The sequence below is a fragment of the Felis catus genome, chromosome X (assembly GCF_018350175.1).
Source record: "Felis catus isolate Fca126 chromosome X, F.catus_Fca126_mat1.0, whole genome shotgun sequence".
NCBI classification, from domain to species: Eukaryota; Metazoa; Chordata; class Mammalia; order Carnivora; family Felidae; genus Felis; species Felis catus.
This window is the reverse complement of record NC_058386.1, coordinates 83,934,686-83,957,984: the sequence shown is the minus strand read 5'-3', so window position 1 is coordinate 83,957,984 and position 23,299 is coordinate 83,934,686. Positions and strand designations below refer to the sequence as shown.

The following is a 23,299-nucleotide window of genomic DNA, read 5'->3' as shown; positions in this document are numbered from 1 at the left end:
ACAATGAGGAATCCTGGATTGGATTTTGGAATAGAAAAAGAACATTAATGGTAAAATTAGTGAAATCTGAATTAAGAATAAATAAGGAAATCTGAATAAACCTGTAGTTAACAGTAATGTGCCAATGTTAATTTCTTAGTTTTTAAAACTAATTTTAACAGTAGAGGATTGAGCAACAGGTACACAGGAACTCTCTATACTGTCTTCACAATTTTTCTATAAACATAAAATTATTCCAAAATATAATGTTTATTACAAAACAATAGATGCCCAGGTGTCACCTCTGAGATTGATTTGCCTGGGTGAGTAGGGAAGGTGGTATGGTATTTTTTTAAGTTTCCCACAGACAATTCTGATGTTTGGCCAGAGTAGAGAATCATTACTCTATACTAGTGGTTCTCAAACTTGAGTGTGCATCAGAATCCTCTGGGAGGCTTGCTAAAACACAGATTACTGGGATTTACCCTCCCTCCCCTCAGTTTCTGATTCCCTAGTTCTGGGGTGGGGCCTAAAGATTTGCACCTCTTACAAGTTCTCAGGTGATACTTATTTTGCTGGTGTCCAGCAAAGTGGGGTCCACACTTTAACCACTGCTCTATACCAAAATCCTAAGGTGTTTTCCCCAAAACACTGCGAAAAGTAGTAGCATGATATAAAGCAGTGTGATATAGTGGGAAAAGCACTCAAGAGCCTTGGATTCTAGTCCTTAATATGTCATCATATAGGACCTGAATGAATCAATTCATTTTTCTCACTTGAAAAATAGACTGTTTTAATGACCATTATATCAGAAAGTCTGTATCTGTTTCAAGTTTTCAGATTACCATCTAGTTCTGTTATCTCAGATCTGATGAACAAATCTATGAAGTCTAACCCAACATTTCTAAAACATTACTGGAGAATTTTGCTCTAGAATAAAAGTTATGATTATAAAGAAATGACTATTTTAATCAACAAGCCAGAGCTAATACATCCAAATTAGTAACATCCCCATTCCAAGTCATCACCATACACCTAATCGAGTAATCCTGTCACTGCCCAAAATATTTCTAGAACTCTTTTCTTTAATATACATTAAAGCCAGTTTTTACCACATGAGAAAACCAGTCTTATTACTTTTAAAATCATACTTTATTGACCAAATGTAGCAATTTCCAGGTTTCTCATGCACATTAACCACCAGACAGCTTCCCAAATGACCCTTGGTTATTGCCAAAAACCAAAATTGCCCTAAAAGGACAGAATCTTAGCCATTAAGGGGAAGAAAAGTCATCTGAGAACTTAATAAAAGATATGGAGCCCTCCTCAGAAAAATACATTGGCATGTAAAAAAGAATCACCAGCAATTTTATATTTTTTTAAATGTTTACTTGTTTTTGAGAGAGACAGAGACAGAATGCAAGTGGGTTAGGGGCAGAGAGACAGGGAGACACAGAATCAGAAGCAGGCTCCAGGCTCCGAGCTGTCAGCAAAGAGCTCGACGTGGGGCTCAAACTCACAAACTGGGAGATCATGACCTGAGCTGAAGTTGGATGCTTAACCGACTGAGCCACCCAGGCGCCCCAGAATTGCCAGCAATTTTAATCCTGAATCCAATTTAGGAACTCCCAATCTAGGGAGATAAAGATTGACCAGTATAAAGAAAATCCAAATGTTAAGAAAAAACTTGGAAGGAATCATTTGGAGGCAAATACTATAAAGAAAACAAATGCACAATAGGAAAAGCACTCCACTTTTCCAGTGTGAATAAGGCACCTCAAGGTATGGATTCTGATTTGGCCATGCCACTAACCAGTTTGGGCAAAGAAGTCATGTTCCATTTAGTGTAAATTTTATTTGCAAAAATACAGGCAAGAGAAAAAGGGATTGAGCTGCATCGCAATGGTTCTCCATGGGTTCATAAAACCAGCAGCATCAGCATCACTTAGGGACTTATTAAAAATGCAAATCCTCAGGCCCCACCCTGTACCTACTGAATCAGAAACTGAGGAGTGGGGGCTGGCCACCTGTGTTTAAAACAAGTCCTGCAGGGGATTCTGATGCCCAATCAAGTTTAAGAACCACCAAGCTAAATAAATGATCTCCAAAGTCCCTTCAAGCTCTGAAATTCTACAATTTGGGAAGTCTAAGTTTCAGTAAGTTAAAATGCAAAACCAAAATCAATAGCCTCAGTCACAGCTATTAAAAAGGTTTCCTGAAATGAACTTTGAGGGGGTCAAATAATCTCTATTTTTTCTTATGTCTCCTTGAGTACCCTTGCAAAACTCTTTATAAATAAATAATAGGTATTCAGATCTTTACCATGTGTGCCAATTTGGGCTAAAAAAGATCATTCTTGACCTCAAAGTTAGGTGAGACAGAAAATATCTGGTCAACTCATCTTGAACAATTAATTCCCTCCTTCTTTCCTGCTACCCAAATTATTTCATGCCTTCATTAACAAAGTAGTAAGGAAAACAGCTGGATTTTGTTTTTATCTAAAAGCAACAGATATCTCATCTTAAAATGCGCTCAAGACATACTGTCAACACTGACTCAAGCCATAATAAAAGTAATTCTTCCTTAGTGCTAACAAAATGTAGAATGATTTTTAAATGAAAAAGACTAATAGTTATGGTTTTTATTTCAAGCAAGTAAACTACACATTTGATATCAAGGAATTTTTATTTATGAAGGTATATGGTCATATTTATGTATAAAGTAGGAGTGTCCTTATCTTTTAAACATCTGATACTGAAACATTTAAAAATGAAATTATCACCTGGGGTTAACTTTAGTATCATTGGGAGTTGAGGTAAGGGGAGTTTCTGGGGGTGGAGGTCAAAAGAAACAAGATTGGCATAAGGCAAGAGTGGAAGTAAATATGGGTATGTGGGGATTCATTTTGCTGTCTTGACAATTTTTATAAGACAAATCTGAAAAAAAGGAATATAATGGGATCCTGGTGACCAAATGCATAAACTGGAATGTTAAAAATGTTACTTACCCATTACGAAGGGAAATAACATTGTACCTAAATCTAATATCCATCAATCTATTACTAAGAAACACAGATAATGTAATATAAAAATACCACTTAACCATAAGATTCAGAATGATGGGGAGAGGGTAGAGGATTGTCAGTCCCAAATAACAGTGGCTCCATTACTCTATTAAGACTCTTACATCACAAGAATAAAGAAACCCTCTAAGCAATTTTTTAAAATGGAGTCTTTAAGAAATCTTATTCAGAGTTCAAGTGAAATGCTCGATATTTGAGAAATTTCTCCACTAAATCACCGAAGTCTCAACTTTGGTAGTAGATTTAATGAAGTAGAAAAGTGAAACACAGCTTACTCTCCCTCCCACACCAATCACCTACAACAGTTAACTGTGTGAAGCAGTTTTGAATCACTGAGTATGGTTCAGTGGTAAAATGATGACAGTGGTTGCTACATAAACCATCAAATCTCTAGACTGTACTGTCCAGCAGAACTTCCCATGATAGTGAAGATGTTCTGTACACTGGAGTTACCAACACAGTAGTCTTTTGCCATACGTGGTTACTGGACACTTGAAGTGTTGCTAATGGGACCAAGGAACTAAATTTTATTTATTTAAATAGCCACACATGGATAGTGGTTATAATGGACAGTATAGCTCTAAAGTATCTAAGAAACACACACACACACACACACACACACACACGTCTCACTTAATATCTAACTCACATTGATTAAAAATTGAAGATTACAGAAAAGCGTTAGATTTGCTTTATTAAACAAGCTCAATTAACTAACCTTTCACTAACAAATGAAAGTAATATCACAAAAGGGATTTTGAAAATGAGGTGGATTCCAACCTCTGAAATTAAAAACAAAAGAAAAGCAGCTAAGAGATTTTCGAAAGGAAAGCAAACACAGACCTCCCTCTAGTGGCAAGAGATAAAGTTGCTGCTGAAAGTTGAATTGCTTCTGAAACCATGTAAAACTGCTCAGACATTTCTTTCATATAATTATAACCTAAAATTTTTCTAGATTAATATATAAGGAAAATAAATCTGATTTTCTATAAACAAAATTTAGACCTAATTTTCAACTTACTATGAATGCTAATCTCCCTAGAAATCTTATCTCCCCAGAAAAAAAAAATGATTTGTCAATGACATTTGGGAAATTGGGGCTTTCACAAAACAAGTTTATGGAATCTTAACCGAACTGTAAGCAAAAGAGAGGAGACCTAATTTTCTCTGTTGATAAATGTTCTGGGATGGAATATGTAAAGGAGTAGATTCAGAAGTATAAAGTAGTAAGTAAGCAGCAGTGGGTTTTGTAGAAACCCATGGTACATCAAAAGAAACAATTAAAATACTACAAGAGTTTTCAATAGCCAAAACAACACTGTTCAGTCTGATATTCAGCTTCAAAAGACAGGTCTGCCACATTGCCAGTTTTAATTACAACCATACATACACATTTAGAATTAACTACAGAACCACTACTTTCAAGTACAAGAAGGAACTCAAAATAGAAACAACTTGTGTTACAGCTATTGTTTTTCCCCTACAGCTTCAGGAAAAACAGCTTTTATATACACTGCAGTAAGTACAGAATGTACAGAGACAGTTATATATACAAAAGTGCATTAATATAGTAATACATTTAGCAGAAATACAGGACAAAAATCCTGGTTAACAATCTGAAGTGTTACAGTATTGAAGACTACTTGAAGAATCTCCAAACCAGTCAACTTCCTACTTGCTTTGGTTATGATATTGATGCTACATAACTAACCTTTGAAACTAAAAAAAAGTGAAAATTTTAAACATTTGTGAAGTGTTTTACATATATTTGTGTTTAGCTTTTTTAATAGCTTTTGACAACAGTCCAATTAAACTCCCAACACAAAGATTTAGAATGGATAATACTTATACCCAAATTAGAGTACTCAAAGTGGAAATTAAATTGATTCACTACAGGAACATAGTCTGCTTCATTCCTAAAAGCCTCAGCTAGATAACCTAACTCCAAAGTCTAAACTTAAATCCAATTGGTCAGCTACTGTTGAAGAGCAAGCAGCTCCAGAAAACAAGCCATGGCTTCAGGCCACTGTTCCTTAGAACAATCCAGAGTAGGTAAGTGTTAACATGTCATTTATACAAATTAATTCTACAACTACCTTTAAAATGCGTACGTATGATTAGAGCAATTCTCTTTTCTACCCATATCCCTCACCACAAAAAAAAAGAACACAGATTTCCACAGGTTCCATTGACCACAAAGATGTAACAAACTTGACGATAAAGGAAAAATACTGTATTCTGAAATAAGACAAGAACAAACCAGTTTTTCAGAGTTCAGTATGAATGTCAAATTAAAAATTAACTTAGCATCATGTGATCTAGGTTAAAATACTAATAACCTGAATTGAAAATATAAACTGTGAGAGGGACTCAAAATAATTTTAATATTAGAGAAAATGTGAAAATAAAATTTTAGTGAGTCAACTGAGATCTGCAGCTAGAGCATGCAACTTCTGTACTCTATTAATTGCCAGTTAATTAGAGAAATTTTTAGAGTTCCTTCTAAGCCTTTGGAAAAAGTAAATTATTTTCCAAAGAAATGAGAATTAAGCTAAAATTCTAAGGAGCTATGTTCTAGATACTATGCTGACAGAAATGTCTAGGTCTAAATATTTCTCTCTCACTCACTTAGCATAATTTCTTTGTAAAGATAGAATTTATCTTACTTTGTCAGACTTAAAACGAATCCAAAGTTACCACAGTACATGTGTATACAGATACTTATTTTCTAACTAATAGTCCTTTTAAGGATTAGATTTATCACTAAGTTTAGACATGTTCAATGTCAGTGTGCTCAATATCAATACTATATTTGAATGCAACTGGGAATTTTCCTATCAACTGTCTCAAACTATATACTGACTTTAAGTAACTCCTCCCATTCTAAGCAAACATTTTCTTGAGCTAAAAAGTAATTTGTTAAAGGGGAGGGGAGTGTTCCAGCTATTACAGAAATGAATGCAAAGAATGCGTAAAGTTGTAATGAGAGAATCAAGTTGTTCTATAATCTATGTTCTTGAACTACTTTTGCCTTTAAAATGATCTTCCCAGATACTAAGAATTATCTGGTTTTAAAAAAGCATTCTGGCTTATGACCTTTTTCATGGGAAAAAATGAGAAAATACATTAAGCTATACTTCAGATAACTTTCAGTGTCCTTCAATGACCTAGCTGGGCCAAAAATAATGTTATATAAATGAAATTTAAGACCTGAAAGGTTCTTGTTTTATTACACACTCTATCACCATTGATTAATCAGATTCAATTGAATGTTTTTGCTTACTGATATCCAATAGTATGGACATTTTATAAAACAAATTATAATTTTTAGATTACTTTTGAGATTGAAAAAGCCTGATATTGAGAAAAAGTACAGAGTTAACCTTTAAGGCACATGAGGCTATAAAGTAAGCCATGAACAAAAATCTCTGCTAAAGAATCTGGAAACAAGACTTCTACATTTGTCATATACTAACATTTTTGGCTTAAATATGAAGACATTTCATTAATTTCACAATTTTTAAAGCTCACCAGAATCTGGATACCTTTATACAGAAGTTTCTTGGAATTTCTCCTTTAAGTGGCAATTAGCACTTTTAAGGAGCTAAATAAATGAGATGTCTGTTCAATCTGTAGAGTCATTAAATTACAAGTCAGTTTCTGGGATTAATTCAGCAATATCTGGTCAACCCAAAGGGCTGAGGAAATGGACAAAACTGCCACAGCCTAACAAAAAAGTGAGACAAGTCTCATGAAAAAAAAGTGCTATTTTATTGTAAGTTCTTGTTAGGGCAGAATGAATTAGCCCTTTAAATTCCACTAAACGTTATACTACATTGCCTTACTTTGATTCAGTTGCAAAACTATAGAAAAAGATATGCCATTTTGTTTAATTCAAGGTCCATACTTTGAAAAGCTGTGCTGGGGTCTCATAGACTTCTACAAAAACTCTTTTTTTTCTTCCAGTTTTATTGAGGTACAATTAACATACATACAAGGTCTCTAATAAAATATTTTTGAAAAACTTGAGGGTACTTTATCATGCCCTAAGTTAACAAAGGTTATGTTTAAAGGGGAGACACTTATTTACTCTAGTGTCAATTCTCTACAGATAACACTGACACTAGAGCAAATAAGTCTCACATTTTTATTAATTTGTTAGTTTGGATTTATAAACAGGAAAAATACTGAGTTGGATTTGTCTTAAACTCAGAGATATGTCAGACTGAATAAATTATGACTTATTCCAGGAAAGAAATAATTCAAACTTGAATTATCTACATGAGACATTAAAACAGGAAAAAAGTACAGTACAGCACATTAACAAAAACAAGAACTTTTTTATCTTTTTATGCTGTTTTTTTGGGGGGGAGGAGATGGAGAGAGATTTTGTAATCTCCCTCTTCCATAACACAAGCAAGCCAAGTTGTTTTATTTTTTTTCCCTTTAATCAGAAGAATTATTTTCAGTCTCCTTCAAACCAACTTTATAGGCAATCTCTAGTTTATAGTAAAGACGTGACATCCAAATTTACGCAAAATCTCATGGCATACTTTACTATAAACATTCAAATCTTTATAAACTTTTAAAACTGGCTTTGTGGTGCTTTGGTAAACTTGTTTAATAGTGACTTAAGTTAAATCTAAGGTAATAAGACTATGTAATTGTTGGGAGAGTGAAAAAAATGGTCGTATTATATCATGACCCTGTTAGGATTTTCTTTTACTGGTCATTGTCAATTGTTTCCAAGTATTTAACAGATAAATGTTGCTCTATGGTCTCCAGAAGTGGCCTACTTTCCTGGGAAGAATAGGTAGAGAACAGACAAGTCATTCTCTGGAATTTTGCTTTTGCTAAGAGCAGGCAGAGAATTCAGCTGCATTTGCTCTTCTCTCCATTTGCTCTTCCTAGACTTGGAAGGAAGACACAATGAGTTGACCCTTTCCACCTTCCTCAAAGTATTCTGGGGTCTATCCCTAAGCTCTTTTTGGGCCCTCTAAACAAGTTAGGAGCATCAAAGAAAGGGTAAGAGGAAAGTCAAAGGGAGTACTCCAACTGAAAACCATATACATATACTTTTATATTTTAGTAAAATTTAAAGTATGAACTTAGTAGTCTTCAAAATCTTAAAACCATACTACAGACCTCAGCAAAGCTGCAATACATCAATTTTTATCCTCAGTTTCAATTCTTCAACCTTCAAGGAACTAGAGTAAAATCAAAATTTCAAAACACAGGATTGTAAGCAAAGGTTAAAAGCCTTTATATCAACTGAGAATTAAAAATTTAAGTCACTAATCTTTTTCATAATGAGCCACTTGATATGATAGTTTAAAAAAGTAAAGATCCTATCACATAACCTCTGACTCTAGAGTTAAAAAAATATTGATTACAGTTCCTCCTACAGAATCATGATTACCTCCCAAAAGTTATCCATAATAAAAATTATGAAAGTCAGAAAGCAGCTTGTCAGTAGTATCAGTTTCCATCTTCTTTAACCCATGTGAATGTTTAGACATGTGGTAGAAGAAAAGAAATAATACTACTTCTAATGTTCATGATAACAAACTCTCCATGAAAACATTTAAAGAAAACCCATGATTTCACATCTAAAATTAGACTTCTAACAATAGCCAACAAGCGAAGGTTTTTTTTCTATATCTCACTGCTCCGTGTATTTCTAGCGATTTATAGAGAAGTTTAGAACTGTAAGGGTTTTCTTTAGTTAACTTTGAACATTAGCCTGTTCACATGCCAGAAGCTGTTATACCAAATATTTAAAAATTAGAGCAGTGCTGGAAAAAAAAAGTGACTTTCAAAAAGAACTTAAGAGAGACAGTTTCACAGACTAAAATTTCAGAAAGCCATGGAAAAGCAGAATTGGCTGTTTTGCTTAATTGCCTTCTCTATTTGAATATTAATCGATATAGCATCAAGTCTGAAGTTCAGCTACTACTAACATTATTTCCTCAGTAGTCATCACTTACAGAAAGGATTCTGAATTTACATAAAGTGAAAAACAGAAACAAACCTAACAGGAAAGACATTAGGGCCTATTTTTACACCTTTGAGTTAATAATAAATGAAAATAAAACTAAACCTAATGAAGGCACTATTGTAAACAGCAATCTACACCCCACACCCACAACCTCAAAACAAGATTTCCACTAGGAATTGAGACTTATGCTATGGCCCTTATAAAAAGCAAACTAAAAAATTGTAACATTAGGAAGGAAAACTGAATTATGATCCGGACATATGTACCTATACTGACATAATAAGCTACTTGTCAGCAGTACCTTGAAATCTTCTAAACTGTAAAAGTACTAGTTCTTGAAAAAGCCTACTTAGCCACCCTAAAGTCTAAATAGTGAAAACATTTACTAAATTAGTGATTCTTAAAAGTAGAGCGTGCAGCAGAAGAACCTGGTGCTTGTTAAAACACAATGCTGGGCCCCTCACCCAGAGTTTATGATTCACTGCATCTGGGATGGAGCCTGGTAGTATGCCTTTCTAACAACTTCTCAGGTGATGCTGAGGCTGCTGGTCTAGGGACCACCTGCTGAGAACCACTGGCCTAAATTATTAATGGTATATCAGCACAGCCCTAACCAAAAGTTTGGTAAAGATGCATGTAAACAAATAAAAGAAGAATACTTTAATGCTTAGAAAGAATGCTGACAAATTCACCCTTATTACATCAAAACATCTACATCTGCTTCATGGTCTTCCTCAGTCACTTTCAAGGACAGCACTTCTTCATTGAGGAAGAGCCCACTGAGCCTCTCCTTCCGAGCCTGCCTCTGCTCTTTCAGCTGCCTCTTGCGTAAGGCCTTCTGCTGTAACTTCCGCTGCTTGGATCGCTTCTGCCAAAATAAAAATTTCTCAATCAGTAAGGTTCAGTTTTGCCATATCCACCCCAGAGTATTTTATGGATCAAATTCTGTATTTTCAGAATTCTTAGAGATGTTCAAATTCCTCTGCAGTATGATCCTGGTTCCAGTAAGTGAGCCACTGGCTTAGACTTGAAAATGATTCTTCAAGATTCTATTTTTATGGTATTTGACCAGTGAATCTTAGGAAGGGTGGACATCTGATCATTTTATCTAGTTACAGATAATCAATCATTTCAAAGCCTTTTTTTTTTTTTACCAAATTAAGGTACATTGGTGTCACTGCGGAGTGAATACACAGTGAACAATACTAAATATAAATGTAGAGAACAATGCCAAAATCTCTAATGCTTATGCTTTTAAGGTGTCTTTCATCTGAAAGCACTAGCAATTTTACAACAGCTGGGAAAGAATCATGTCTTTTCCATTTTAGGCAAATACCATCTTAAAAACCCATTAGAAACCCAGTGGGTACTCTATTCCTTGTCACTGGTGAAGTGATGCAAAAAAGGAATGACCACATATCCAGAGGAATCCCCTGGCAACCAACAAAGCTGGCTATGTTTCTGCTACTTTCGTAAAAGCCAGGGAAGGAATCACTGTGTATCTTCTAGTCACCACTGAGTTCCCAAAGAGTTACAGAGATACTCTTATTATTGTTAAGTTGGCTCCAAACTGTACCCACTGCAAGGAACTGAACTCCCCTCAGTATCACAAAACCATTCTATATGCACTAATACTTCCCTATTTTTTACATGCCCAATAATATTACCAAGAATTTCTCAACTGTGAATAGGCAGAAGTTAGAGAAGGTGTTATTACATTTTTAAAAGATCTAAGAACAAACACTCAAGGTTAACAGAACATTTCACACACACACAAAAGACATGCAAAACTTTCTTAGGAGCTAATAGACAGCAACATCAGCAACATAGTGAGATCTGCTCAGTAGTGACTTGCAGTCAATGTTGCAATCTTGAGACTCACTCACTATTTCCACCAATTTATCTTACTTAAAAACAGACACAAAAATCAGATGAAATTGAATGTGATATGGTTGTGGGTCAAAACGGTATTTCAAAGTACTCAGCCTAAAGGGCTTTACTCAACAGCAGAGTAGCCTGCTTGTTCAATTAAAGCCAAAATCCACCGGCATCCAGAGAGCAAGATAATTTTAACTCTTCAAGAAATTTATATGAAGGAGTACTAATATTAATATTGAAAGGTAAAGTTTTGTATTGATTAGACATTTTACTTTTGAATCCCGAATCCGCTCTGCTGCACTTGCAGACAAGTTGCTGTCACTGTGTGCTCGACTCATGTTGGCACTGGAGTTTGAAGCAGAGTTTCCAACACTGGACCCACTGCTGCTTGCAGAACTGACCATGCTGGCACTGCTGCTGCTGGCGCTGGCGCTGGCACCGCTCACTCCACTGGTGCTCGCACAACTAAAGTTGCTTCTCTTCCAGGCCTCTCTTGCAGGCCGTTGGCGAGGGCTATGCTCCTTGATATAGTTTCTGACCTTGGAACACAGACAAAATCTGGTTAGTGTTCCTTGACATTCTCCCTCAAAATACTGGAGAAAAGAATATTGTACATAAAGTAAAAGATTATCCAAAGTGCTACAGATGTACTCCTCATCAAGGAAATGCAAGTCAAAACTACAAGGAGATGTCACCTCACCCCTGTCAAAACAGCTAAAATCAACAACATAAGAAACAACAAGTGTTGGTGAGGATGTGGAGAAAGGTAAACCCTCCTGTACTCTTTATGGGATTGCAAACTGGTGCAGCCACTATGGAAAACAGTATGGAGGGTCCCCCCAAAATTAAAAATAGAACTGTCCTATGATCCAGCAATTGCAGTACTACGTACTTACCCAAAGAATACAAAACTACTAATTCAAAGGGATACAATGCACCCCAATGTTTACTGCAGCATTGTCTACAACAGCCAAATTATGGAAACAGCCCTAATGTCCACTGACTGATGAATGGATAAAGATGATATGGTATGTGTACACACACACACACACACACACACACACACACACACACACAGGAATATTACTGGGCCATAAAAAAGAATGAAATCTTGCTATGTGCAACATGGATGGAGCTAGAGAGTATTATGCTAAGCAAAACAAGTCAGTCAGAGAAAGACAAATACCATATGATTTTACTCATATGTGGAACTTAAAAAACAAAAATGGGCTAAGGGAAAAAAGAGGCAAACCAAGAAACAGACTCTTTACCATAGAGAACAACCAGATGGCTACCAGAGGGGAGTGGGGTGGGGGGATGGGTTAAACAGGTGATGGGGATTAAGGAGTGCACTTGTTATGATGAGCACTGGGTGTTGTATGTAAGTGATGAATTACTAAATTGTACACCTGAAATTAGTATTTCACCTGAAGTTAATATGTTAGCTAGAATTTAAATAAAAACTTTATAAAAAAAGATTGGATTGGATCCTGGGATAAAACAAGATATTAGTAGAAAAACTGGTGTAACCTGAATACAGTCTGTAGATTATTTAATAATACTGTAACTATGTTCATTTCTTGCTTTTGATGAGTATACCAAAAAAAAAAAACTTGGAACTAGATGCTTAACAAATAGAAAGTGATAGTAATTATGAAGAAATAAAATAAACATTTATTGAATAATGATTTATGAACTTGGATTGTAATCCAGGTTGATTTGTTTGACTCTTTCTTGAGTTGTAGGCTCTATAAAGACAACGATCATTTGTTAAAGTGTTTTTTATCCTACAGCTTAATACATGATAGACACTTAATATTGTTAGATAAGTAAATCAAATAAAAAAGTGCTACAGATGTACATAAGTAGACTATAAGGACAAAAGAAATTTCTCAATGTAGAAACAAGTACCAGAAAAACTGACAATGTCAAAATTCTAGAATATTGATCATGGAGTTATATTTTAAAAACATATAATATAATCAGTCAATGGAAGGCTACTGGCCTCCAGAATTTAGGATTATAAGAAAATAACAGAGAAATTAACAATAAAATAGATCAGATTAGGCATGTTTTAAAGATCTCCACTTAATATGATTTAAGTTGCTGAATATATTGAAGATTAGGGTGTTTCCTAAATCTTGGCTAGGGGCCCATGGTACCTGTCTTCAAATGCAAGGCATCAATTTCAACACTAATGAAAAATGAGCTGGAATATAGAAAATAATAATATGTCTGTTGAGAGAAATGAAATAAAAAAATTTTTGTAAGTAATGATAAATGCAAAAAAATTCTTTAAAAAATGAAAGTAGAACGTAAGTATTCATTCAGCTATGTACCAGAGAAAAATAGAGCAGTAAAGACTATATTTAGAAGATGCCAGAAATGCATATTTCAGAATAGCAGAAGGAAATTTACGTTTTACCCTAGCCAGGATCAATTACTTCACAGGACTACTCAAATCCCTCAACTCAGATGTTCACTGAAGTATAGACAGCCCTCAATAATCAGCATTCTGATTTTGTCAATCGTTCTTTTTTAAGGTGAGTTAGAAGAAGCAAATAGCATAACCACCCCTTAAGTGGTAAAATCAAGTTTCAAAGCCTACACAACTAAACAGCAGTTTCTAGATCCACATGAACCCAGAAAGGTACTGCCAGGTGAGATGTACCTAAAACCTTACAACCATGTGCTCTCAAATACTGCCATCATTTTTTCTAATATTACATTTCACAGCAGTGATCTGGACCTTAATTATTTGTGTATTTTAACATGATTATTCCAGTCTACATGTTATAAAATAACAGTTTTCTTAATACTTGTATAATCTGTATTTTCTTTACATACCTGCTTCAGTTTTTCATCTGTGAGACAGTTAAGTTCAATAATAAATTCACTGTCTGTAGGGGAGATTTGAGCAGAAGGATCAATTATTTTAATAATATCAAGTTGCTCCCGAAGACCCATCTCCGTACTGACTTTACGACTCAAATACTCAATATATTCCACCTATGTGATAAAAAATTATAATAAACAAGATCAATGCCAAAACCTGATATTTTAGTGTGTCATTTATAATGGGTTTCAAATATCAAAAGCACTTAAATATTACATTTGTTCCCTGAAAACAGTTAAAACTCAAATTCAGATTTTACTAAGCAATCCACATTTACCCAGTAACTTTAAATAGGCAATACATTGAATTTCACATATTCTCTATATATATGCTTTCAATTAAGAATGTTAAGATCCTGGGATGCCTGGGTGGTGCAGTCAGCTAAGCATCTGCTCTTGATCTCAGCTCAGGTCTTGATCCTGGGGTCGTTGAGTTCAAGCCCCACACTGGGCTCTGTGCTGGGTGTGAAGCCTACTTTATATAAAGAAATGGCAAGATCCCTACCTGCTCATCATTTGTCATTGCACTCCAAGGAAGTTCGTCTAAATTCTGGTGCTTGTTTTTCTTTTTAGGAAGCAGGCAAGGTGAACTCGGAATACTGGGTATGACATCAGAAAGTACATCACTCCCACTGGCAATGTCACTGCCCGGTAACTATAAAAATAAGAAGGAGGTAGGAAAAGCAAAATTTTTCAAAAATACATTTTAAATATTACAACGCACTTCATACTGATTAAAAAATATTTTTTAAAGACAAATACAGAATGAGAAGACATTATTTCTGATCCCTCCAATATTACACAAAGCAGCAATATCAACATATTCTTTGTAGATAGTAACTTATTCAATGAAAGATATTTTCCAAAAGTTTAAAATCATAATCAAGACTTGTTAATAATTGCTAATTTAAGAGTCAAGCATCATTAGGGTTTTTAGTTCACGATGTGAATGTAGGCTAGGGCACACACAGCATGATGAATAAGTAACACTGGTCTCCATCTCAGGAGACTTGAGTGACCTGCTACTACCTGGCTCTTTGCCCAACACTATGCTAGACATACTGCCAATATGAAGACAGATAAGCCATGGTCCTTGTGCTCAAGTTAGTATTAATAATCTCAAGGCAATTAAAAGTATTTAAAAAATGCTGTTAATATGTAACAAAACATTTTAAAGATCAGAAGTATTATAAAAATCAGAAAAAATGTTGAGAAAATGTGTAGACAAAGGAGAAAAGCAAGCAAGCCTAATACACAGAAAATTACTTTGAAGTGAGATGAACACCAGAATTATGTGCTATAATTTTATACTGCCTGTTAAAAGCCAGTTAGAATGGATTTAATTTTTTACCAGCTTTATTGAATTATAAGTGATACAAAGAACTGTACATAACTAATATAGACAATTTGAGGACTTTGGACATATGCATATACCCATGAAACCATCACCACAATCAAGGTAGTAGATCTATCACCTTCAAAAGTCAAAATGGATTTAATTTTAAATAAATGTGTTTAGGGGCACCTGGCTGGCTCAGTCAGAGGAGCATGTGACTCTTGATCTTGGGGTCACAAGTTTGAGCCCCATGTTGCGTGTAAAGATTACTTAAATAAATAAACTTCTAAAAATAAATAAATAAAGGGATGTCTGGGTGGCTTAGTAGGTTGAGCATCTGACTCTGATTTTGGCTCAGGTCATGATCTCAGGATTGTGGGATCAAGCCCCCACACTGGGCTCCATGCTGAGCATGGAGCCTGCTTAAAATTCTTTCTCTCTCTCCCTCTGCCCTTCTCCCAAGCTCACACTTATGTGCTCTCTCTCTCTCTCTCTCTCTCTCTCTCTCTCTCTCTCTTGCTCTCTCTAATATAAGTAAGTTTAAGTCATTCATCAAAAAGATAATTTCTTCTACAAGGAATACGTAGCTTTCAAAGACAATGCTTTCATTTTTACAAGGTACAAAATAACACCTTTTGGTTGTTGTTGTCCTTTGCAATGATATATGAACTCTGGATGATAACTAGGCTTTTGAAGTTACCAAAAGGGAAAAGCTAGTTTAGCCATGAAGATTACTGCAATCACACACATTTGGCCTCCTACTCACCCATAGCACTCTGTTAAGTACAGAGGACTCAAAGAATTTTTTTGTCATGGTCCTTACACTAAAACTTTATTCTCCACTGGGGAAGAGAATATAATAACACAAACATACAATTATACAAAATATCAAATGACAAATGCTAGGTATGAAATGACAGATCATCAGTGGAAATATATAGCAGTGAGTTAAAGCTACAAGATTAAAGCTTAGGAGAGCTACAAGAGGGCAGGCATGGGGAGTGAGATGCATAGAATAACCTAATGAAGACACAAATATGGGGTTGAGATCAGTATGCAAAGTGACCATAAAGCTTAGAATGAAATTATCTAAGCTACTACTGTCAAAAAAACACATTTTCATTTTAACAGTCTCTGATGAATCCAAGTGCATAAATGACTACCAACAATTTGTATGACTTCCATTAAAAACTCATTAATTGGGATGCTTGGGTGGCTTAGTCAGTTGAACATTCAACTTCGGTTCAGGTCATGATCTCAGTTTGTGAGTTCAAGCCCCATATCAGGCTCTGCACTGACACCGCAGAGCCTGCTTCGGATCCTCTGTCTCCCTCTCTCTCTGCCCCTCCCACCCTCAGGCACGCATGCTCTCTTTCTCTGAAAAATAAACATTAAAAGCCCTCATTAATTAACACTGCTTGACTTGTTCATTCACTTTTAGCCCTGATGTTATCTAGTCAATGTCATGAAAGAATAACTGCTGAATGCACACATGACGGCCATCTTTCAGCCTTTAATGTCAAAAAAGAAAATGTTTTGGGGCTTCTGGGTGGCCCATCAGTTAAGTGTCCAACTCTTGATTTTGGCTCAGGTCACGATCCCACAGTTAATTGAGATTGAGTCCCGCGTCAGGCTCTGTGCTGACAGCATAAAGGGGTATTCTCTCTCTCTCTCTCTCTCTCTCTCTCTCTCTCTCTCTCTCTCTCTGTCCCTTCCCCACTGGTAAATGCTGTCTTTCCCTAAATAAGCAAACATTTAAAAAAGAAAATATCTTGCTATTTTCCCTTTGAAAGAGTTCAAATCACAACACTACTACATTAAAGATCTCCCTGGGGTTTCTAAAACAAAAAGAGACAGTCCTTATCATATGAAAGCCTTCCCTTACTTCAAGCTCCTTTGATAAACTATGTAAAGGAACTAACAAAATATGTATACCCTCAAAATTTAAGAAGAATTTTCATCTAAATCTTTAGCGAACTTCTGCTAGGTAGCAGACTATGTTAAACACTTAAATTTGTGCCTTTAGTACTGTTTATGTGTTTGTTTGCAGGGGGGCTGTAAAAAAAGACAACTAATGGTTCTTTGGCATTTTTTTTTTGTCAGGGAGAAGTAAACAGATGCCAGAGTTCAAATCCCGGCTATAACTGCTCACTAGCCATGTGATCTTGTAGAGGTTAGTTCGCTTCTTAGAGCCCCAGAGTTATGATTAAGGCCACCCATCTCAAAAGACTGCTAAGAAATTCAAATGAGGTAATAAGCCTGGCACACGGCAATACTCCATACACAGATGTGTTTTCCTTTTTCCATTTCTTGCCATGGTTTTGTACCCTTAGAAAAGGACAAGAAGCCATCACAGAATGACACCTGTTGCTAAAGTGGGTGAAGTTTCACAAGGTAGTCTCAGAATGGCAGAATGGGGAAAAGGAGAAGGCATTCAGGTAAGGAGAATAACCTGGTAAATACACAAATTTAAAAAAAAAAAAAGGATGAGATTAATGAGACCAATATAATTAAAACAGAAAATCAGTGCTAGGGATTTGAAAGCTCAATGGATGAACAAGCTGTTATATGATACAGAGAAGTAGGCCAGTAACATTTTCTACATAGAAGTAACTTGATGTAACTGGTCTTGAGGGAAGATGAGCTAAAAAGCAGTATGGGGATAAATTAGAATGATGAAAGAATGGAATTACACAGGAAGTTCTTATTTGATCTACACTTGGACTAAGATTAACAAAAATGCAAAGAAAATGGGAATAAATAGGGAAAATACAAAACAATTTACAGGACTGTTTTTTTTTTAAGATTTTATTTTTAAGTAATCTCTACACCCAATGTGGGGCTCCAACTTACAACCCTGAGATCAATTGTCGCATGCTCTAACGACTGAGCCAGCCAGGTGCCCCTACAAGGCTCTTTGATAACTGAATGGATAAGAGATGACCATTTGTTGAAACCAGAAGAAAACTGGCCACATTTCAGTCATACAACCAACCCATCCAGGGTATGCACTTGATGACTTCCAACTTTTACAGCAAGAGACCTGAAGCAATGTTACAGATCTTCCACTACAACACCGTCATTTTACAAATAAGGAAAAATGATGTCTAAGGAGGGTCATACGGCTAGTGGCAGTATCCAAAGTAGGACAAAAGTCCAGTGCTTTCAACTATGCCCAACCGTCCTGCCTTGCAGGGAGTTTGGAATGAGAGAAGAATGCAATTTCGGATATGGAGAGTTTGTACTGATAATGAAAGAAGCAAGTACAAATGTCCTTCGAAATGATAATAGTTTTTATTCACTACACCATAAGACATGTCACAGAGTGGAGTCTATTTTTTTCCCATGGAAACACTGTAATTGGAAGTTACATTACTGACCAAGGAATCAGCATCAAATAACAGGTACATTAAATAATAAGGTCATCCAAGTGGAAATGTCAAGTAGTCAATTGGAGATATGGGATTAGAGCTGCAGATGTACATCAGAATTAACTGTGTGGGCTCCTGTATATTTATCAGACCATTCTTTTTCCATTTTATAACTGATAATATATTTCAAGCTAAAAATGTTTAATAATTCTTATTCCATATTTTTCATGGACAACAGTATTTAATATATTTATATTATAATCAGTAATTGTGGCAAGGAGACAGAATTAAATCAAATCTCTGCCAAATTTTCTGCAGTATGCAGCAAAATTTTATGAGTAAGCTCATTTCTGTAACAGTCTATGTGTAATTTCAAATTGTACCTTTAGGTTTCAAGTGTGACAGCTGAATTACTCACTCTAAATTTTCTATGGTTCCCTGCTCAACAGTAAAATAATTTTTCAAGCTCTAAGACTAGTCAAATATATCTTTAATAACAAAAGGACTGCAAGCAAAGAAAACTGTCAGCAAAGCAAAATGCTTTGATTCTACTTGATTCTAAGCTTAAAATCCTGCCTTATCAAGTAGTTAGTATTTCTCGTCCCAAAGAATCTATGAATCCTTTATATTTACTTTGGTAGTAATTGAAACATCTGTTAAAAAGAAAGATTTAAACATATACGGTTTTTAATCACAACAAAGGTAATATGAATTTTTAAATTACAGTCAACAATTTCTAGTCTATATTAATCCTAACATATAATTTGTAATCGTCTTCTTGGATAAATTATTGCAATCATCTTCTTGGATAATGTACTACTAATCATTACGTGGTCCCACAAAGAGCACTTTTTTTTAAAACTGAAGGTTAAATTGGCTTTATTAACCCATTCATGAATCAGGCAGTATCTCATATAGCAAATAAAGAGATTATTCACAAAACTAAACAAACAAAAAGTTTTTTAACTGCAGAGAGAGGGCCTTAAAAAAAGGAATTTATTAACAAGGAATGCATTGTTTGGCAAGGTTGCTGTCCTCCTAAGGAGAGCAAAAGAATTCTATCGGTAAATTTCCTAGTATTGACCAAGACATCCCATATTGACTACTTAAAGGTTACATTCCCAGGACGTTGAAACTGCAGTTAGGTTAATAAGTCTTGGTTTGCCAGACTTGGCCTAAGTGACACCATATTGGGCCTGTAGTTTTCTTTTTAACAGATTTCAACTGATATTTATTGAGTCTGTCTTATGAGTTTGGTGCATTGTATGCCCTGGCAGGCAGCCACAGAGAGCATTTTAAGCCTTTCAGAATAATACTTAAAAACAAATACCCATGGTGACAGAGTACCCGCACTCCAGTTTCAGAAGTCCAGTTCAGAAAACACATTACTAAGGCAAGCTTTATTTTTGCTCCAATGTTAGAGTCAGTCATGTACGTTAACAGTGAGTGGCTGGGGATAGTTTTCCACTCTACTCATGAAATGAATGAAGAAGTCAGCAATTAAAATTAAAAAACGACTACTGTGTTGCAACATTATGGATGGTAAGAACTTTATTTTTTTAATGTTTATTTATTTTAGACACAGAGAGACAGAGTACAAGCAGGGGAGGGGCAAAGAGAGCCAGAGACAGTCTGAAGCAGGCTCCAGGTTCTGAGCTGTCAGCACAGAGCCCGAGGCGGGGCTCAAACCCACGAACTGTGAGATCATGATATTATCTGAAGTGGGACACTTAATCAACCAAGCCACCCAGGAGCCCCTGGATAGTAAGAACTTTAATTCAAATAAAATAATCAGAAAAAATAATTCTCAGAATTATCAGGACTCCATCTGACTATATTTTAAAGAATCCTTGTAGTCTGCTATGTATGTATGTATGTAATTTTTAAAAATATAATTTATTGTCAAATTGGCTTCCATATAACACCCAGTGCTCATCCCAACAAGTGCCCTCCTCAATGCCCATCACCCACTTTCCCCTCTCCCCCACCCCCCCCTCAGCCCTCAGTTTGTTCTCTATATTTAAGAGTCTCTTGTGGTTTGCCCCCTCCGTCTCTGTTTGTAACTATTTTTTCCCCTTCCCTTCCCCCATGGTCTTCTGTTAAGTTTCTCAAGATCCACATATGAGTGAAAACATGTATCTGTCTTTCTCCGACTGACTTATTTCACTTAGCATAATACCCTCCAGTTCCATCCACGTTGCTGCAAATGGCATGATTTTATTCTTTCTCATTGCCAAGTAGTAGTTTGATTTTAAATACAAAGTGTGCACTTAAAACTGAGGCATAAAACAAAAAGGTACCGACACAAAGATGCTCACTGCTGTGCTATCTAAAACAGAAAAAATTCTGAAATGGATATAAATAGGGGAATGGTTTCACAAACTCTGGCATATCTAGCACCAGGAATATTATAAAGTCATTAAAAGAGTTATAATGAAGATCATGAAAAAGTTTATATGCTAAATGAAAAAAAATTATTACAATATTTTATCTAGAAGAGAATACTTCCTAACTCATTCCATGAGGCCAAAGCAACACGAAGGTATCACAAAAAAACTACAGACCCATACCCCTTACGAATGCAGACATAAAAATCCTAAACAAAATACTAACAAAGAAATACAGCAGCATATTAAAAGGAATATATACCATGACCAATTAGGATTTTTTTCCAGGAATGCAAAGGTGGGTCGACATACAAAAATCAATGTAGTACATCCTACTAATAGAATGAAGGGAAGAAATTGCATGGTCATCTCAATAAATGCAGTAAAAGCATTTTGACAAAATCTAAATACTCTTCCAGATAAAAACACTCAACAAACTAGGAATAGAAGAGAAATTCCTCAATATGATAAAGGGCATATATGAAAAACCTACAGCTACCATTATGCTCCATGGTGAAAGACTGAAAGCTTCTCTAAGATCAGAAAAGACAAGGATGCCAATTCTTGCCACTTCTATTCAACACTGCACTGGTGATCTAGCCAGAGCAATTAGGCAAGAGGAAAAAAAAGCTATCCAGATTGGAAATGAAGAAGAAAAACTATCTCTATTTATAGATGATAAATAAGATCTTAAACATAAAAACTCTAAAGAATCCACACAGAGAAGAATAATCATTTAAGCTAAAAAAATTAGTTCAGCAAAGTGGTAGGATACACAATCAATATAAACAGTTTTATTTCTATACACCAGCAATGAACACAAAAATGAAATTAAAAAAACAATTCCATTTACAACAGTATCAAAGGAATAAAATATGTAGGAATAAATTGAACCAAAGAAGTACAAGGCTTAGACCTAAAAACTACAACAGATTCGATACAATCCTTATCAAAACTCCAACTGCCCTTTTTGTAGAAATGGATCACTTAATCCTAGAATTCATACGGAATTTCAGAAGGGATCGCCAATAGCCAAAACAGGCTTAATAAAGAAGAACAAAGTAGGAGAACTCATACTTCCTGATTTCAAACCTCATTACAAAGCTAGAGCAATTAAAACTGTGGCACCGGCATAAGGATAGACATATATATATTAATGGAATATAACTGACAGTCCAGAACTAAACCCACATCTATGACCAATTCATTTCCACAAGGGTACAAAAACCATTCAATAAGAAAAGAATATAGTCTTTTCAACAAATGGTGTTGGGACAACTGAATATCTACATGCAAAAGAATGAATTTGGATCCCTATCTTACATCAAAGACCTAAATGTAAAAACTGAAACTCTAAGAAGGAAACAGGTGAAAATCTGCATGACCTTAAACAATGGTTTTTTATTTTTTTTTTAAAAATTTTTTTTCGATGTTTTTTTTTTTATTTATTATTTTTGGGACAGAGAGAGACAGAGCATGAACGGGGGAGGGCAGAGAGAGAGAGAGACACAGAATCAGAAACAGGCTCCAGGCTCCGAGCCATCAGCCCAGAGCCTGACGCGGGGCTCGAACTCACGGACTGCGAGATCGTGACCTGGCTGAAGTCGGACGCTTAACCGACTGCGCCACCCAGGTGCCCCTAAACAATGGTTTTTTAAATATAACATCATAAGCACAGAATTTGAAGAAAAAATAAATTGAACTTCTTTAAAATTAAAAAAAATTTGTGTGTCAAAGGACAGCATCAAGTAAAAAGATAACCCACAGGGGCACCTGAGTGGTTCAGTCAGTTGAGCATGGGACTTTCACTTGGGTCATGGTTGGGGAGTTCAGGCCCCACGTTGGGCTCTGCGCTGACAGCATGGAGCCTGCTTGGGATTCTGTCTCCCTCTCTCTATCTCTCTCTCTGCCCCTCCCCGACTTGTCCTTATGTTCTCTCTCTCAAAAATAAATAAACTTTAAAAAATGAAATAAAAATTTAACTTTCAGTGTAGCATTTTTATAACAAGAAAAAACTGAAACCAATCTAAATATCCATTATTAGGGAACAGGTTAAATAAATTATGATATAGGTATCGAAAAGAATGAGATATTAGTTGAAAAAAATCAAAGGGCCAAACAGTGGCCAACATATGATCCCATTTGTGTGTTTTTAACACTGTGCAAACATAATTGGATCTGCACAAACTCTTAACAGTGGTAACCACAGCAGAGTGGGACTTGGAGACTTATTTTTAACTTCATGCCAGCCTGTTTTCATATTTTAATAAGAAAACGTTTAAAATAAAATAATATTTGATTCTTCTTTTAGAACACAACTTCAAAGTTTTGGATGGCTTTCAAACATAGTAGGCATTCAAATATCTGTTGAAC

The 23,299-nt window shown here is 35.4% G+C and overlaps 1 protein-coding gene across 2 annotated transcripts in view; it reads right to left on the bottom strand.

Annotated features, from left to right (window-relative positions):
- Nucleotides 1-3,737: 3,737 nt before the first annotated feature.
- Nucleotides 3,738-23,299, bottom strand: part of FAM199X (family with sequence similarity 199, X-linked) — a 34,673-nt gene continuing 15,111 nt past the window's right edge. Inside the window, exons 3-6 of one of the 2 annotated variants that reach the window (XM_045050615.1) lie at nt 14,338-14,487; nt 13,785-13,946; nt 11,339-11,476; nt 3,738-9,927 (exon numbers count right to left, since the gene is read on the bottom strand). In XM_045050615.1, coding sequence (XP_044906550.1) covers nt 9,757-9,927; nt 11,339-11,476; nt 13,785-13,946; nt 14,338-14,487 — 621 coding nt within the window. In that variant the 3' untranslated portion in view covers nt 3,738-9,756. Of the gene's footprint in view, nt 9,928-11,209; nt 11,477-13,784; nt 13,947-14,337; nt 14,488-23,299 lie in introns of both variants that reach the window. The other variant, XM_004000749.6, reaches the window with a different exon arrangement.